This window comes from Periplaneta americana, chromosome 17 (assembly GCF_040183065.1).
Source record: "Periplaneta americana isolate PAMFEO1 chromosome 17, P.americana_PAMFEO1_priV1, whole genome shotgun sequence".
In the NCBI taxonomy this organism is placed as follows: domain Eukaryota; kingdom Metazoa; phylum Arthropoda; class Insecta; order Blattodea; family Blattidae; genus Periplaneta; species Periplaneta americana.
Window position 1 is genome coordinate 15,503,865 of NC_091133.1, and position 19,466 is coordinate 15,523,330.

At 36.0% G+C, this 19,466-nt stretch overlaps 1 protein-coding gene across 2 annotated transcripts in view; it reads left to right on the forward strand.

Moving 5' to 3' along the window:
- LOC138692867 (uncharacterized) overlaps positions 1 to 18,983 on the forward strand; it is a 45,488-nt gene extending 26,505 nt beyond the window's left edge. For both annotated transcript variants that reach the window (XM_069816170.1, XM_069816171.1), the window contains 2 exons: positions 13,472 to 13,544; positions 18,614 to 18,983. In XM_069816170.1, coding sequence (XP_069672271.1) covers positions 13,472 to 13,522 — 51 coding nt within the window. In that variant the 3' untranslated portion in view covers positions 13,523 to 13,544; positions 18,614 to 18,983. The remainder of the gene's footprint in view (positions 1 to 13,471; positions 13,545 to 18,613) is intronic.
- Positions 18,984 to 19,466: the final 483 nt, after the last annotated feature.

The window sequence follows — 19,466 nt, forward strand, 5'->3', positions numbered from 1 at the left end:
TCATGTCAGCAGAAACGTTTGCGTAACTTCTATGAAGACTACCACATACCTGCTTAAAAACAAACTTGACAAGTTGCTTACATAATCCACCTCAATTTAGTTTCATCATTGTATCGCATGCACTCATTATCGATTCATTGCTATTATGATGACTAATAAATTTATTATAAATGCATTCTTATTGAAATTAAAATATATTAATTAACCAATTTATAAAGTCAAATTTTCTTCTGAACTTTTACTAATTAATATAGCTATCGGAATACATTAATAACTACCTTAATTCTCTATTTTCAATTTTTTTTATTATTATTTTAAAAACCTTGACGTAATTCTATCTTATTTTCAAAACCTGTCTTCTTATCTTATTTAATTAATAATAAGTTTTTCTGATTTTAGGAAAATTTAATTTTTGTTGATGTCTATCTCTTAGTAGGTAGTTTCGTTCAGTATCTATAGTTTTGATTGAATCTACATTATTTCTGTTAGAGTTTCTATTTGTCATTTTACCTCTTATTAACTGTTCGTCACCTGCTTCTACTTCATCGGTCGGTATCGCACAGCTCCTCCAAATTGTAGCACTTCCTCTCGCGCACCCCGGACTACCAACGGCATGTGGCATTCTTATTACTTGATCTTCACTTGCACTGACTTTGCCGGTTGATCCACAATCGCTTCTCCTTGTTGTATTTTCACTTGCGCGCCTCAGACTACCCTCACTGGTCATTCTCTCAGTCTGTGCCCCAGCTCCCCAAACAGCATCTTCACTGGTTCCAGCCTCTTCTTCCATACTAGGTTTTCCTTCTTCATTCTTCTTTCTTCTAAAGGGATCTGTGAAAACAGTGCTGTCTAGTTTATTTAGGTATGCTCTAATATCATTCACTCCCGTAAGCTCATCAATTTTTCTATTTGTTATTTCTGATTCCTTCTGCCCACTTGATGAGTTACTTTTCTTATCAGTCCTCTCTACGCTTCTAGACTTCTCAGGAGGATAGAAAAATACTGGAATGTTGCGAATACCCTAAGTAAATCAGCCCCCAACATTGTGTTTGTACACCACTTACGTTTCTGACATGCATAACTGACATTCTTGGATAATGATACACAAGATTAAAGTCTATCCAAAACTAGAAAAGTATTGCAGTTCAGCTGCTTCAAGGTGTCACCATGATAACTGCTTGAACCAGCCAATCAGAGTCCATGGCGACAGGTTGGCATTGCCGACTGTTTCACAGTGAACATTTTGTAGCCAGCTGTTTTATTTATTCGGAAGTGTTGGATTTTCATTACTGTGTTACAGCGAGTATTGGTGTTCTGTCGTGACTATTGTTTTTGTAGTTATTTTGTTGGAGGTAGAATTACGAGTATTTTGATTTTAATTTTAAATTTAATTTAGTTGTGAGTGTATTTGTAACCTGATTTATGATGTCTGTGCACTTCATTTGTAAAGAGTGCGGCATCCTTCATAGCCCATTTTTAACCTCGTAGCATAAGTGAACAACTGCCATTTATTGATTCTGGTTCACGTTAACACTTTGTTTAAAAAACTTAAAATTTTAACACTTTTAACGTGTCGTTAAACAATTTTAAGTTTTTTAACTGCCATTTATTTAGTTCTCTTAGTATCAAATACAAGAGAAAAGAATGCCATTTACGTGTCAGTGCTTGAATATGACCACACCACACCATACATTCTTCCAAGCAATGTTGGAAGTTGTCTATACTCCCTTCGTATATATAGCCAGGGATAATGTTGACTGCAGCTCTGATAAGGTTCTTCAATTCGAAGCTGGTGATAGGACGTGTTTGGAAGACTTCTTGCTTGAGGCACCACCAAACCCCATGAGAAGAAGTTAACAGATGTCAGATCCGGGACCAGAATGGTCAAAAGATGTCATCATATCGAGAAATTACTTACTGGAAAAGGTCTTTCGTGCCGTTCTTTCCCTCCACCCTGTTTTATGATTCCAGGCAGATGCTGTGTTTCTATAGGAACTAACTCACATTGCAATGGTGCAAGCATCTGGCACTTTTCCATGGTGACCAAAGTTGAAGTGTCGTCTGAATATATGCTGTGTAGCAGTTTAAAAAATCATCCTTGAAATAGGTCTCTACTGTGAAAGCACATTGCTCTGCAATCTACACTTGCATATTATGTTGTTGTCTAGTGCCTTGCATTTGGCAATGAAGCCATTAGCAGCACTTGCATATTATAGATTTATTAATTTGTCCTTCAGAATAATATCTGCGATATTGACAATTAATATTTGAGGAGAAAAATTCGTTCCAGCACCAGGGATCGAACCCGGGTCCTTGGTTCTACGTACCAAGCACTCTGACCACTGAGCTACGCCAAATTCAATCCAATTTTGTAATATTCATTACAAAATAAGGTGAAACTTCGATATCTTCCCACACCACACACAGAAGGAAAAACATACTGAAATAATGGATAATAATATCAAATAGTTGGTTTTTATTTTCAGTCAATCACTTATCAGGTTAAGGCAGCAGAAGTAGATTCTGTTACATCAAATTACAATATATTAATAAGCATCACGAATATTTTCGACTTTTTTATGCAAGTCATCTTCAGGTGATATAGTTTACTAACAAACAAGTGCAATTGAACGTAGGTGAAAAAGATATAAAGATACAAAACACATATAAAACACAAGTAAAAGTTTAATCTTGCTTGCTTTTTTTAGGAGTTAAATGGCGTACATAGTATTAAAATAACATTCAAATAAAAAACATTCCAGTAAATATAGTTATAATGTAAACAGTGATAATGTGCCAAACCAAATCATTCTCTCCATTTATAATTTATATCAACAAAATGAAATTGCCATAAGAACTGAACGCGGAACTACTAGCTGGACTTCCATCAACCAAGGTGTTAGACAAGGGTGCTGTCTTTCCCCTCTGTTGTTTATTATATATATGAACCATATTTTATACATTTGGAGGCAAAGTCATCATGCTGGAATTCAAATTAATCGAAACACAGTTCTCGATACACTAATGTTTGCCGACGATCAGGTTATTATCGCTCAAACAGAGGATGCTTTACAGAGAGCCATTTATAATTTGCAAATAATCGCCTCAGATTTCAATATGAAAATCTCAAAAGAGAAAACGAAAGTCATGGCATTTTCGGGAGAGAACCCAATTCCACGTAAGATCATGATAAATATTACTTTAATTGAACGTGTTAATTCATTTAACTATTTAGGTTATAACCTCTCTTACATCACTGATGAAGATATGTCAAACAAAATATCTAAATTTATAAAAATCACTGGTGTAATTAACACCGTCTTCAAATCATCCCATGTTCAGAAACATACAAGGCTAAAGGTATATAAAACACTAGCTCGACCGGTCCTCACTTACGGTAGCGAGGCATGGACAATCAGAAAAGCTGATGAGCAAAGGCTGACGACAGCTGAAATGAGGTTCATGAGACGAACAGCGGGATGCTCTTTGCTGGAACACCGTAAAAATCTGGACATATTGCAGGAACTAAAAATGGATCCTATAGTTAATTTTGTTCAACAATATCGACTTCAGTGGAAAAAACATGTCGAAAGGATGGATCGCACTAGATGGCCTAAACAGATTCTTACTTATGTACCAAGAGGAAAGAGGAAATTGGGAAGACCACAAAAGCGCTGGCATGAGACCGTAACAGATCCTGTAGGGTCTAATACGTGAAGGATATGATGATGATGATGATGATGATGATGATGATGATGATGATGATGATGATGATGATGTAAACAGTATATTAAAATGGCAAGCAATGTGCCAAAGTTGTAAGATTAAAATAGTTTAAAAATTATGTTAAACTGAAGGCTAAGGCTTGTTCATTATGATGTTCAACATGTTGGAAACCTGTAGGAAATAGATGTGAAAACTATTCTCGGTCTATTTGCCGCAGTGAGAGATATTAATATGAAAGGTGTGCAGTAGAGGTTTTCAGAGGTTGTGGCCTTCTCATCTTGGCGTTACATGGTACCATGGTATCGTTTTTTGTGCACGAATAATTCGTTTAACATGTTTCTATTTGAGTCTTGAATACATTCCTTAACAAATCACTCCAAACCAATATGAATATAGCTTGGATTGTGTTTGAAGGAAATTTTTTTGTGTTGGTCCCATTGTACATCTTTATTTACATAAATAAAAAGACATTGAAGTTGACATGATACACAAATATTATTTTTTAAGAACCACAGGAAACAAATGACAGTTTGTGAAATGACATTGATGATCTAGAAAATGAACAGCTCCAGTGAGCTCCAAGGTAAAATACTGTTTTTTTTACTCCTTTGTGTTTTATTTTTGGTCCAGGGAAAATACTCCTCTTTTATGACAATATTCGTAAAATTTCGATTATGTTCCATGGATAAAAAAATAAAATGCAGTAAAAATTAATCTTTGATGTGGACCAAATAAAGCTTAAGTATACATTACCGTAGCTCACTCAAATGTGTAATTAAGCATTAAAAATATGTACCGGTATCTTACTGAATAATTAATACTAAATATGTGCCGTGTGTGTATTTGTAAAATTATTTCATCTCTGACTTTCATTTGTTCATAGATAAACACAATGCAAATCAGATATCAAATTTTATTACCTTCAAATAGCATTATATTTAACTACATATCGCTCATTCATCTTTAGTTTCGACAGTATATAAAGTTTTCTGTGCTTAAAGATCTCTTTTAGTCCTTCCTTATGATGCGTTTGTGCCCTGTCCTCAATTCACTTCTGTAATGAATAAAGCCTATGTCCATCTAAAGGAACTACACTTTCCAATGATGAAAAAACTTTCCAGATCGATTAAATAGTTTCCTAAGATTGCCTCATACAAAAATACAAACGCCCTCTCTTTATAATTAAATTTAGAATAGATAATAGTTATTTATGGTACTTGTGAGGTAAGTGCATCTTTATTGCACGAGTGGAAAGATTGAAAGCACGAGGCGTCAGCTAAGTGCTTAAATTACACGAGCGCAATAAAGATCATGCTTACAAGTACCGTATGTAATTTTATCCATGACCATAACGAAAAATTATGTTTTATAAAAGAAAATATGTTGAAAATAATCACGTATCATGGTATGGATTTTAGAATCGATACTAGATAGGTTATGATTTAGGAGGCCATGATTAGTAAAGAATGGTATCTAAGGCATTGGATAAATAACAAATTATAATTAATTATATAATTTTAATATATATTTTTTCAATTTAAACATGTATTTTCGTGTTTTTGAAGTTTCAGGGATTATTTAGAAGTGTTCACGGGACTAATGTGATTAAAATAATATCACATTTTACTTCTGTAAACTTAAGAGGAATATTAAAACATAATTAATCATCATGTCTGTTTAACTTAGTTGACTAACGCGTGTTGTTATAAAATCCTATAAACGTAACTTCGTAGGTCCAAGTATCCTCACCTCCCAAAAGGTGCAGTGCACAAATTACGACGTAGTAGATAGAGAAAAGAGAAGGAGATTGAGTGTATGTATATTTAAGAAATGGTAATAAAGAAGTAGAGGTAGTGACATCTAATACATTAACTTCTTGAGTAATAGTTGCCCAGGTACTAGGAAAATACTAATGAACTGTGAGATAAAGTCTTTATCTCATTAGTGGAATAAAGTAATGTTGAATAAAAGCCTACTTTACAAATGCAAAAGTATTTAGTAAAGGCATGTTTTTCGTTATGGTCATGGATAAACACATGAATGTCATAGAATACAATGAGATCTGTATAAAAAGGGTTGTTAAATTAATATTTTCGTATTGTTGTGCAAGGCCGCCTTAAATAAATGCAAAGTCATTTGTTTTATCTTTATTACTCGTATATTAGTCTGACAGGTGGTACTGACATAAAAAGCATTATTATTTTAAAACTCATATATCTCGTTAAATATTAGTTGTATCAAAATTTTGCACAGAACAAAAGTTGTCGGAAAGATCTTTGTAGCAACTTTTGTTGTGTAACATCCTGAAAAATCAATAATAAGCTAGATACATCAATTTATTTACTTCAAGCCCCCTTATAACCCCCATTTTAAGAAATTATTTTGAATGAAATTATGCCTAAAATCTAAGTGGGAACTAACTTACCTTACATACCAATAATTTTCATAGAAATCGGTTCAGTCATTTTTTGAGTGAAAAGGTAACAAATACACAGATATACAAACAAAAATTAAAAAAATGCGATTTTCGGTCTCAGAATAGTTAATTATACTCGTTTACACAAATTATTTTTGCAAAAGCGATAATTACCAGAAAATGTTTGGTTATAATTTTATTATTAGTAGAGATATTGTTATACAATTCTAATGAACCCATGAACTTAGAACATTTAGGAAGATGTACAACCCTGCAAAAAGAAGATTCTATACCTCAAAAATACCGGAGTGCAAGAGGACTAAGGACTTCGTTGACAAATGTCTAGGCATTTGAACGACAACATATTTTTATTACTGATGGAAGGAGCATCCTATTTTAAAAAGCTAGCTGCGAACTTTGCTACGAGATGTGGATCTCTTCCATGGCAGTGTTTCTTCTCTGCTCACTGTCATAAAGAATTTATGTTTTAAATATAAAAAAATCAATGGTCGTATGTTATTGGAGAGAACTTACATTGTTGCCTGGTGATGTGAATTTTTTAGAGACGTGATGCAGAAGGATTTTTCTATTATTGTATGACTGGATGAAACATGGTTGAATGCCAGCCACTTTCTAAGTAAAGGTTGGACAGATGACACACTGGAAAGTATGATGACAGTACCTATTGGAAAGGAGGGGAGAATTATTGTACTACATGCAGAAACATCAAAAGGATTAATTGAAAACTGCGTTTATGTTTTTAGATAACAAAAACTGTCGACTAGCATGAGGAGATGAACATATAAAATTCGAAGAATGGTTCGAAAGGTGCTTATTGAAGAACATAAAGAGACCGTTGGCAGTACTAATGGACAATGTTCCATATTATTCCATGATTATGGCCAGTAGAAAGGAATCACCCATTGGTTTGCCTCACACAAGCACATGAAGAAAGCATAACTCCTACATTTAGCAGCACAACACAAGCCACAGTGCCCAAAGTATGTAGTGGACGAAGTGATGAAGAAATATGGTCATAATGTTAGCCAGTTGCCACCATACCATTGTCACTTTAGTTGTATTGAAATCATATGGGCCAAATTAAGAGACATGTTGCTATGAGCAATGTTCGTTATACAATGACAGAAGTGGAAAAACTATTACTAGATGATGTGGAAAATGTCAGTTCAGAAGACTTGAATAAAGTAGTGAACCACACGGAACATATTATAAAAGAAGCATGGGAAATGGAGGGATTAATTGAAAACTGTGTGAAAGAGATGAACATTTCTCTTAGTGATAATGAGAGTTGTGTGGACAGTGACAGTATATCAGACATCAGCGCCATATGTTCATTACAATAGGGAACACTTCTCCATGAAGCATTTATTGGCTGATTATGTGTGGTGCACGAAGAGTTTTAAATTTATTAGCATGAAATCCTGATTACGGTTTGTATTATATATATATCACTTGCACATTATGTACCATATTCACATTCATTCTTCATTTTATAATAATAATAATAATTATTTTTTTATTATTATTATTATTATTATTATTATTATTATTATTATTATTGATCTAGATTAATTTTCTGGGTTGAGGGGCCATGGTCTGTTGGTTGGTTTTCTACCAGATGTTTCGTCTGCAACTGAGGCAGACATCTTCATTGGAGTGGTATCTGAGGTCGCAAAACTCTTCTCGGCGTACCTGAGGCAACTGATCCTGTGGCTGGTTGTGCAGGCGTAATTTATAGTGCAACTAGCGGGCCAAGGCCTGTTGTCGCTGCAGTCCGCTCTGCTTTGTTCACTGCTCCTGTTCTGGGTTCCGTCCTTTTGTTGTAGTGGCTTCTTATCTGTTCTATGTAGGACCGGGTGCCAACATTTGTTTAGCTTTACGCCTTCTTCCTTGCGATTAAAGTTTTTGTCATGTTTATATATTTCGATTGCTTCTCTATGTAGATGGGAGAAGAAGTGTGTCGTCGTGCTCAAGATGTCCATGTCCTTAAATCGTATATTGTGATCGCCCTCTTGATAGGCATGTGCTGCCACTGCCGATTTGTCGATCTGTCCTAGGTGGCAATTCCTATTCTGTTCTGTCAGTCTTGTCCTGACGCTCCACTGTGTAGTACCGATGTAGACCTTCCCACACGAACATGGAATCCTGTAAACTCCGGCAGACAGCAGCTTATCTCGTTTGTCCTTGGATGACCTCAGCATGCTCTGGATTTGCTTAGTTGGCAGAAAGGTCGTTTCCACTTCATGTCGTTTCAGTACCCTGCTGATACAGTCTGTCACATTCTTTAAATACGATAGGAAGACCGTGCCCTTCTTAGTCACTCGTTCTTGTGACCGCATAGACGGTGTTACTTTGGGTCGTATGGCTCTCTTTATCTCCGGCCTTGAGTAGCCATTTGCCATGAGTGCTGTCGATACATGGCTCAGCTCCTGTTGGATGTGTTGTGGCTCGGCTACCCGCCTGGCCCTGTTGATCAGAGTTTTCATCGGCCATGATGGGCCACAGGATCAGTTGCCTCAGGTATGCCGAGAAGAGTTTTGCGACCTCGGATACCACTCCACTGAAGATGTCTGCCGCAGTTGCAGACGAAATGTCTGGTAGAAAACCAACCACCAGCCCGGAAAATGAATCTAGATCTATAGACTCCGGCTGTGAAAGCCTCCACTACAAGATTATTATTATTATTTATATTAGTCCAGTCAAAGAGTACTGCATGATACAAATTGATGAGTTTACGAGTTCATGTCAGCTGCTCAGTTTCAACACAACAGGCAGGCTGCACAATCAGCCACACTGCACAACTTTACAATGTTGTTCCTCTCCCATGTCTGAGAGAGAGAGAACTGTCAATATCCTTCTAGTTTTGTATAGTCTGTATACAGGAAAATCGCTGTTCAAGAAAACCAAGAATCTTGGTTACCAGCATAGGCTTTCTTTTTTTTTCTGGCAAACCGAAGGATTGTCTTCATAGTCACATGTAATATTTCTACCACTTGTTGATATGTAACACAAATTTGTTACTTTGAAGTTTACTATAAACATCATGTCCACTCCAGTAATTGAAGAATAATCGGAAATGGAATAGAAAAAAGGTCTGTATTTTACTCTTTCTTCGTGACCAAAATACAGAATTACTTTGACCGAAGATTGCTCTATGAAATGTTTCAGTTGTTTACAATATAGGCTCTTCCACTAATTTAATATTAATCTGTCATGAAATAATGAAAACTGTATGTCTTCAAAAAAATACAAGATCATATTGCATAAAATGTAATCATATTGGTGTAAAGGTATTCGGTATTTTCCTTAGCTGTAAACATTATACTGATACAGTAAAACCTCATTTTAACATTCCCCTTTTAAGGAGTGATTTCGAAAGTCCTGGCAGAACTACCATAAAATAATGTAATTGATTCCTCCTTTAAAGAAAATTCTTCTTCTAAGAAGAATACATTTGAATGTATTTGCTAATACATAACTTGTTTTAGAAAAATTCCCACCTATTCCAAATGTTTGTAATTGATCTTTTTTTACAAGGTATGATCATACCAGTAGTGTGGCACTAGCAATAGTACCGGTAAATGCGATATTTATTAGATGCAGTAGTATGCATTTTATATCTGAATTGAAAGTAAGTTTGTAGGAAGTTGTGTGTTTGTGTATTAAAATTGTAAATTTAATTACAATACTTAAACAATATTATTGTTGTGAAAATATATTGTGTGTTTGAAAAAGTTTATTGTTAATGTGTTTGCTAATACCAAATTTAATGGGTATATGAGGGGCAGTCAAATGAAAATGAGTCAGATGCCAAAAAGTATAATAGAACCTTTATTGTCTCAAAAGTAATCTTCAAAACTGTTTATACATTTATCCCACTGCGAGACAAGACGATCAATCCAATTACTGAAAAAGCTTGTGGGCTGTCTACTGAACCAGTTCTTTACCCAGTCACACACGTCTTCGTCCAATGCAAAAAGAAATCCACGAATGTCTTTCTTCAACTCTCCAAAGATGTGAAAATCGCATGGGGAGTGGAGGGGGGGGGGGTTTGAAGCATTTCCCAACCAAATGTTTGAATCGTATTTCTCACGGAGTTGGCAGTATGTGGGCGGCCATTATCATGAAGGATAACACTGTTCAATAGCATTCCAGGGCATTTAGACTTAATGGCATGGTTAGTTTCTGTAAAGTTTCTTCATAACACTGTACATTGATTTTGACCTCATGCTCGAGAAATTCAACAAGAGAGACTTCCTAGAATCGAAGAAGAATGTCAACATGATTTTTACCGGGATTTGTGTGTATTGCTTTGAACTTTTTCCATTCTTGACTCTCCTTTTGCTCTCCGGTTCAAATTAGTGGTAGCATGATTTGTCCCCAGTGACAATACGGGACAGAAATGCATACTCTTCTTCGTTCCTCGTGGTATCATTGCAAGTAACTCAGTGAAGCAGCCATTCTGTTTGTTTTTTGTTCCTCCGTCAACTGATGTGGAACCCATTGCGCGCAGATTTTCAATAATACAGGTGCTTCGTCACAATGACGTATATGGAACCATGACTTATTCCCACCATACAACGAAGTTCTTCCACAGTGATCCGTCGATTTCCCCATATCAGACCATCAACCTCAGCAATAACAGCAGGAGTGATGACACGATGAGCCTGTCCTGGGTGACCATTGTCTTGCAGTGACATGCATCCCTCTTGAAATCTCTTGCACCATACCAGTGCACACGAAAATGACATGCTGTGTTGGCCATAAACAGCAGACATTGATGATGGATTTCTCGTCCTCTTACTCTTTTAATATTAAAAAATCGCACTAGATCTCGCTGTTCTTCTTTACCTGCCTCCATTAGTGATGCTGGACAAACACACGTATCTCTAACCTCACGTCCAGCAGTATAAACGAATGACTAGTGTGTAAACAGAGGTTGTAACTGTGCTTTCGCGAGTCGCTACCAGATGTCAGTTCAGCAATCAAATTCCAGTGGTACCAACTTGCCCGCCGTGAGATATACACATGATGACCCATTTTCATTTGACTGCCCCTCATATATTCAGAATTAGATTATATATTTATTAAGCCTCCATTGTTATACGGAAGCAAAGCACTTACTACATCTGCAACATGGTTGCAAGAATTAGAAACTGTCCAAGATCAAAGAATAATCACTGGACAGTAAGTCATGCAAATTATTACAGAAAATGATCCTATTTTATATGAAAATAAAAAACGAATGGATTAAAATACTCCATCTATTCCAAAAAAAATTGTTAACACCACGATCCTCACTTGAATACATTTATTTGGAATATAATCTTGAATTGTCGTAAAATATAAAGAAAAAGGAATATGAATACAGAAATAATGAAATTGCAAGCATTAGAAACTATAGATACTTATATCCAAAATCATAGTGGTTACACATTTACACACATGAATCTCTGCAGCAAAATAATATTGCTGGAGGGGATATTTATTGTGATATTTTTTTCTTCACCTTACAGCAGGAAAACACACTACACACTACGATTGTGAATTAGAAGCTATTGATACCAGTGTACATTAATTAATTTACAGAACAAATTCATTTTTAAAAGTAGCATATTTTGTGATTCAAAATATGCAATTCAGGCTAATGTTTCATTAACAGAGTGAGAGAAATCTATACCAAAATTATGTTTCTACAAAAACAGACAAAATAGTTGCTTCACAGTGGACACCTTCTTGTGAATTGAAAGGAATTGAAAATGCAGACTTTTTTTTACAAGGAAAGGAACCATAATCCAAAAAAGATTTCATTCTGAAATTTTTCATTATTCAGAAACCACGGACTAGGATTCAACAGATGATGAAAATAACATCGAAACTAGTAATTCGGATACAATGACATCATTATTTAAAATGTTAACACAGTGAAGTCGTTATTTATTAATTTAAATAACTTAATAGCTAATCAGTGATTAAATGATAATGATAATGATAGTGACAATAAATCTCTTTGCAAATTTTTAAAAATATAAATTTGATTCTTAATTCTCCAAGAAGAACAGTAGGGGCCGTCTTCAGACTAGTAATTGGACATGATTGTTTGGCAGCACCCATCTCTTTAGAATTGGAATTTATATGTCACCAGAATGTATTCTCTGCAGAGAAGAAGATTCAGCTATGAACTTGCAGCAGATACTAAACTACAACATTTCAAATAAAAGTGTCAGTAACATCACATATACTAGGGAGGATTGGAAAGTAACGCACAACAATTTCTTTATAATATATTATTTTGGTTAGGATGTTCAAAGTTGGCAGATAGCCTAGTTAGTTTGAATCTTGCACTACAGACAGCAGTGGCTTGATTAGGTGTCACCCTGGCGGGACGAGCGGTAACTACTGAGTAAAGATGGAATGTATGCTAGCATCGTCTGCTTGTGAAGAACAGTGAAGTGTAGTCCGTTTTTTCTGAGCAAAACAAAAAAGCTCAAGTGAAATCCGCAGGGAAATGTTGAAGGTGTATGATGCTGATTGTCTGGACCATAGCAACATCTCCAGGTGGTGCAGATTCTTCGAAGAGGTCCGAGTAAATCTTACTGACAAAGCACGTTCCGGCCAACCAATGACCGCTGCAACTCCACCCAATGCCAGAGGCATTAAGGTGGCAGTCATCCACCCTACAGTCCAGACCTCACACTGTCTGAGTTTCGCCTCTTTGGCCCAATGAAAAAAGTCCTAGGTAGCTAATGCTTTGGTTCGGATGAAGAAGTGAAATCAGTCATGTACAAGTGGTTATACGCCCAGAAAAGGAAGTTTTATGAACAAGATGTACTGAATCTGGTGTCACGATGGGAGAAATGTGTTCAGAGACTTGGTTCCTATGTTGAAAAATAGGTAAAACCTGTAGCTTTTTTCTGATTATTTCGTTTTGCTTACCTATTAAATACATTGCCACACAAAGTTGTTGTGTATTACTTTTTGATCCCCCCTCATATTTACTGGCATATCAGAAAACAAATGGAGAACTCCAATGTTCTGAGCATTTGTTTAATTAATTCATTTAATGGGTATGAAGAAACTGTAGATATAAAATATTTAAATGGTCTAAGGATGTTTCAATTTCTGCTTTTAGTGCTTCCTTGCTTACATTAAGTGAAAACTCCCTTTTAAGAAAAATAACATTTAAGGAAAAATAATTAGTTCCATAGAGATTTGTTGAAAAGGGGTTTTATTATATTTTCTGTGTCATAAATTACTAATTAGTAGTATTTTGATAAAGTTCTTTACCATTATATGTAACTTTTTTAGGAGGAGATCGAGAAGTTTAATCCATTAGATGAATATTGGACAGGCAACTAGTGAGGTGTGGAGTGTCAGCCAAGTAAGTATGACAAGAGTTATATAATCATTCAATATTGAAGTTGGTAATTGAAAATCGTCCTTTTTATCTCTACATACATACATACATACATACATACATACACGTGCGCGCGCACACACACACACACACAGAGGAGGATAGACAAAACACAATTTTCAGGTGCTAGCCCCTTTTTCTTCAGGAGCCATCATCACATTTTAAATCATTCGAGCTAAGATAAGGATACATTTACCAAAATGTATTAAACAATGTTATAATTAATTAATAGAACACATTACACAATCGAACTTCTTAAGACTGCTTTTGTTAACATTATAATATTAGTGAGATAGAAGAAATTGAAGTCTCGAAAGAATTTGAACTCGGAAAACTCAGGTGCCACCTACAAGGTTTTTGGTGCCATAGGGTGACCTGGTGCCCGGGATTTGCCTATCCCTGTGCATGTATATATGTATATATTTTAACTTTCTACCTTCCATGAGTGTAGAAAGATAAAATGTACACACTCACTCTATACTATCTACCAAAAAGTAATTGGGCACTGTTTTTTGCCCCTTTAGAACCTCGTGCTACCACCTCTTGTTGTTATAACAGCAGCCACCCTGTCAGGCATGTTCTCCACTAGTTTGTGTAGGATATCCACTGGAATGCGTCGCCATTCCTCTTGCAACATGGCACTCAGTTGGACAATGGAAGTTGGCCGAATTTCCCGAAACCTCAATCGCCAGTCCAATTCGTCCCAAAAGTGCTCAGTGTGATTGAGACCAGGACTCTGTGCAGGCCAGTCCAACCGGTGAACATTATTGTCTGCATACCATTGCATAGTAGCCATCGAAACATGGCATGTAGCACGTAAAATCCTGGGTGTCCAATTACTTTTTGGTAGATAGTGTATATGGGATGTTTCATAATTCTTATTACAAACTTCTAGGGGTTGTAGAGGGGACTAAATAGATAAAGTTTTGTTTGGGAACCCATGTCCGGAAATGTATCATTTCGATGCAAAATAAGTTTGAAGACCGATTCGATTTAAAATCTCCTGCTTCACGGTACGCAACAAGATGGGCTGAGGGCGACTGCTGCAGTCCACTGATATCGTGTGTCTTCTGTTTATAATCAGTTCTACGAAGTCGGCTTTGACATCGATTGTGTTTCAGTCATTGAGCAGTACAGGACGAGCAGAAGATATCACGGGACTGCTGTCTCATCCTGTACTGCTCAATGACTGAATCACAACACACAGCGTCCGATGACTGCTTATACTGCCTGCTTCTTCAGTGGTCAAACATAACATGAATAGGAAAAAATTGCCACTAGATCAGTGGAAGACAGTTTCAGACTGTGTGACGTTCGTGGAGGAAGAGCACATCCCTCATTTCGTGTGATGTCAGGTGAGAGCATCGTAATGCAAAGTAGCCTACATAAACGGCGTTTCTTTGAGTTAAGAGAAGAAATAGCATTATTCATGACTAGTCTAAATCAGCCTGTCCCCGAGTTGCAAGAAAAACCTGAATTTGTGACATGGCTTTCCATGCGGATTTAACAGATCAGTTAAATGATTTAAATACCTCACTTCAGGGCAAGGATCTCATCGTAACAGATATATATTATAAAGTTGAAGCATTAAAATTGTCATTGGCTCAATGGATAAATCAATTGCTGGCTGGAAACTGTGCATTTTTCAAAGTTATCGCAAGTGCGTGATCCGGACATTAGTCTTTCATAAGAATATGCGCAAATTCTACAAGATCTTCTTCGCCAGTTGAGTCGAAGTTTCAAGATGTAGAACAGTTTCTACTATATTTCAGCTCTTTGCAACCCCTTATTCCCCAGATGTCAAAGATGTTCCTAGCAGGTACCAATTGGAACTGTTAAATTTACAATGTGACGATTTGTTGAAGGACAAATATAAACACAAGGACTTAGTTGACTTTAACAGGAATTTCTACCAAGTCTAATTCCCGTGATTGTATGCATTTGCTGCACAGGTATTATGTATGTTTGGTTCGTATGGTTGTATGCGAACAATTTTTTCTGTTATGAAACTTGCTAAATCTAAATCAAGAAGTATCTTGTCAGATCACAACCTAACATACAGTCTTAATTATATATTGCCCAGACATTGTGTTCCAATATTGATAAATTAGTTAAAGAAAAAAAAAAAAACAAAAAATGCAGAAAAATGTCAACATAATTAATCGTTCTGTGCCTTCTTCCAAATTATAGAGAAAAGAAAATGTAGTTTGTATGTATTTTTTTATAAAATACAGCAAAGGTTTAATTATTTCTAATTATTTTTAAACACGTTGTGTGATTGCAGTCATTGTAAATAAAGAATATCTTGACGTACAAACGAACGTGCATAATAAAAACTTGTATTATTTTATTATATATTTGTTTCACCAAATTAACTGAAATGAAATACTACGTGACTATTAGATACAGGAAAGTGTCCAGCATATGAGACTGTCTTTGCTACAGATTGATTTTCGCATAATAGAGCAGAAATTGAATTATTTATAATATTACCATTAGGATATCCAGGCATTTAACTGTGTTATGAACGCAGATCACTTTTATTTATCGCCTAAATCACTGCTACCTGCACGCCAAATACCCTCTCCACCCTCCCTGCAAACTGCTGGCCACATTTCACAGACCCTGCACAGATGTCGAATGCGAGACGGCAGAGCGGAGAGAGGTGATGTCACAGTGCTGTATCCTGTCCTGGTCTGCACTAGATGGTAGCTCCTAACAGCCTTTGAAGTCGCTTGTGGACATAGGTCTTATGCTTTGAATTTGTATTATGTACAGAAATTAAAATATTACTTTGTTTCACGACTCTAATAGCTTCATTAATCCATTATATTCCTTGCTCTTGAAACAAAAGGAAATACAACTAGACGTGCATAAACAACATTTAAAATATGAAAGCCAATGAGCTGGTCAGTTATAAAACCCGTATGTGGCAGAATTAAGAACAGTTTTCAAACTAAACTTGCAAATTAACTACTAGGAGGACATTTTATGGGACTTGTAAGGTTAATTAAATATTTTTGTTTTAAAAAAAAACTGCAGGAGACCATGATCTGTTCATGTGCTACCAGTTTTTGGTGATTTACAAATAAATGTATGAACTTTTCAGTTAGGGACTCTGCCAACTAAGCAGTTCAATAAAAAAAATGAACGAGTGCCCCAGGAAATTACAGCTTCAGTACTTTCCAAAAAAGGGGTTTCTTCAAACAAGAAAACTGGAAAACTTTTTCTGTGTAGAACTTTCTACATTACTAAGTCGAGGTTTCACGAATTTATTCACAAGATTTCTAACACAAGTTTCTGATGATTATTATTTGTAACCCACTTCATTATGTCACACTGGCACAAAGTAGGTAGAACAACGTTTTTTTATAGTTTGAAGCACACATACAGATGAGCTGGTTGGTGCTGCACCTACCATTGGAATTTGGATATACGCTATTTCAGTGAAAGCATTGTTAAAATGGTCTTATGAGCAGGCAGTAAAAGCAGCCATTGGGTGCGTTTGAGCAGGTGGCAGGTGAAACTAAAACTGTAAAATTACAATCAATATTTCACATGTGTACACACCCCATATATGAATTGCTTCATAAAGAAAGGGCATCAGTCCATTTTAGCTAAGTTGTGGGAGATGTCCGAACCAATGCCCTTCCTTTACAAAATGCTCACATTCCAATCACAATATAACAATGAAGGAAACGTTGAACTGACTTCCTTTCTTGATAAAACGATGTGTTGAACATTCAAGATGGGAAATTCAATGTTAATTCAATTTCGAAAAAAATGTGACTGATGCCCTTTCTTTATGAAGCAATTCATATTTAATCTTGTTTGTAAAAGCTATTCCTACACTTATAACAAAAACTGAAACTTGTACATAGAAAAATTATTTGAAAAATGATCCCCAAAACATAGACATTGATTATAGTGAAAACTTGGAACTGTTCACACTTCCTTGAGTTATCAAATAACCTGAACTTGACAAACATAGATGGCTCTCCATTCCTGATTCACGGTAAAGGAACTCCGAAGAATAATGCTGGACAACCAACAACTGATTAATTGTTGTCTTGTAATTTTCTAGTGTATTCGTGTTTAGTGTTTTCCAGTGGCGGCTTCTCAAAGGGGTTGCAAGTTTGTACACTCCCCAGTAATGTTCTTAATCTTCCGGCTTTGTTACTATTAAAAATGTAATTTTATTTTACAATTTTAATTCATGACTATCTGCAGCTGGCGTCTTGTTTTGTACGTCTGCAGGAGCCTCCGAGCCTCTTGGTTTGCAAAGATGTTGAAAACCTAGGAAAGGTAGTTTATAGAGATGCTCGGCTAATGCGGGGAAAGGGGGGTTAGAGGCGTGGTCTATTGCTTTCCTCATTGAGAACAGTTTGCCGCACTCCCTGGCATGGACATCAACGTCAGTGCAGAAGAAACTAAATTCACTGGGAAAGTATCTGTTTCAACTAGACATTTGTCCGAAGTAATGAGCATGAAAAATGTATTCATTCGGCTTGTGCAACGAACAGTTGCATATTTCGCATATTACTTTCTCAATCTACATGCACACAAATGGCACAATACATAAAGGAGCTTGTATTTTTCTTTAAAATTGTAAGAGTTGTCGTTCTGACAATAAGTGCTGCTAACTCCCGACAGCCTATGAAAGCTGCATTTGAATTTTATGAACGAAAACGTTGCACTTGGTACTTGGTAGCATTCTGATGACGATTCTGTACTCAAATGTTTTTCATGAGGGTAAATTGCAATATAGAGAGTTCCACCCACAACCCTTCCACTTTTGGACTTTCTGTATAAATAGGTATGCTTGTATTTAGTCATTTTACTTATTAATTGCATATAAATTAGCTTTATATGTATACGCCCTCAGGTATACACGGTTTTAAACTTTGAAGTATGTTTAACTTCTCTTCGATATCCATTGTGCACCACCATATTTTCAAATCACGAGCCGCCACTGGTGTTTCCTGAATCAATTATTTTTACTCCAATAATGTCTGTGTTTTTCTCTGTTCCAGGTAAACTGAAAATTTTTCTCAGGAAGCAAGACTAATTTTGTACTTGATAGCGAATGAGAGAATATATGTGAGAAAAATTAATACCACAGGAACATAGTGGCAAGTGAAGCGAATGATATAAGTGTGAGTTTTTAGTTGCATATTATGTTTAGAATGTTATGCTGTTTAGAGTTTCGGGTTGTTAATATTAATTAGCACTGAGAGGAAATATTGTTGAAGGAAATAATGTGCAGAATTTGTTTGAATAATTTAAAATTGAACTGACATAATCTCATATGTATGTAAGAAGAGTTGATTTTTAATTCATACTCCGTGTTTGTATTTGATTTGAGTATCTTGTTCTTCATTCTTCAATAAATTGATAGCAGTAGTATTATATTTTTATAATAAACAAAAACATAGTAAAGTATATATAGTTTTCATTAAACCCATGTATTTTTTAAGATAGTAAATACACTTAAATTATTTCCCTTTTTCCCTTTATTACATTTATTAAACTTTGGGATGCAACACTTTAATGAGCTGATTTGAACCATTTTCTTGAAGGACACCATGTTTTTAAGAGTTGACGGTTGTACTATCCTTTCTCAACCCCCTATATGAAAGGAGGACCACACCTGTCTTTGGTCAGCGGGTCCTTCGGACCTAGCCGGGAGGGCTTACTTGAGTCCATCGACCGTTCCCACCTCTGCCTCCTGTGGGACGCATCTCTATGCCATGACAGGCTAGCATAGATAATTACCTGTTGGTCCGCGGGAGATATTTCATTTCTCTCCTACCACTCATTTCTGAGAGGCATTCCCCGATCCGCCACCTGGGGACGCGCCCTCTAGGGGTTACAGGTTCCCCCGAG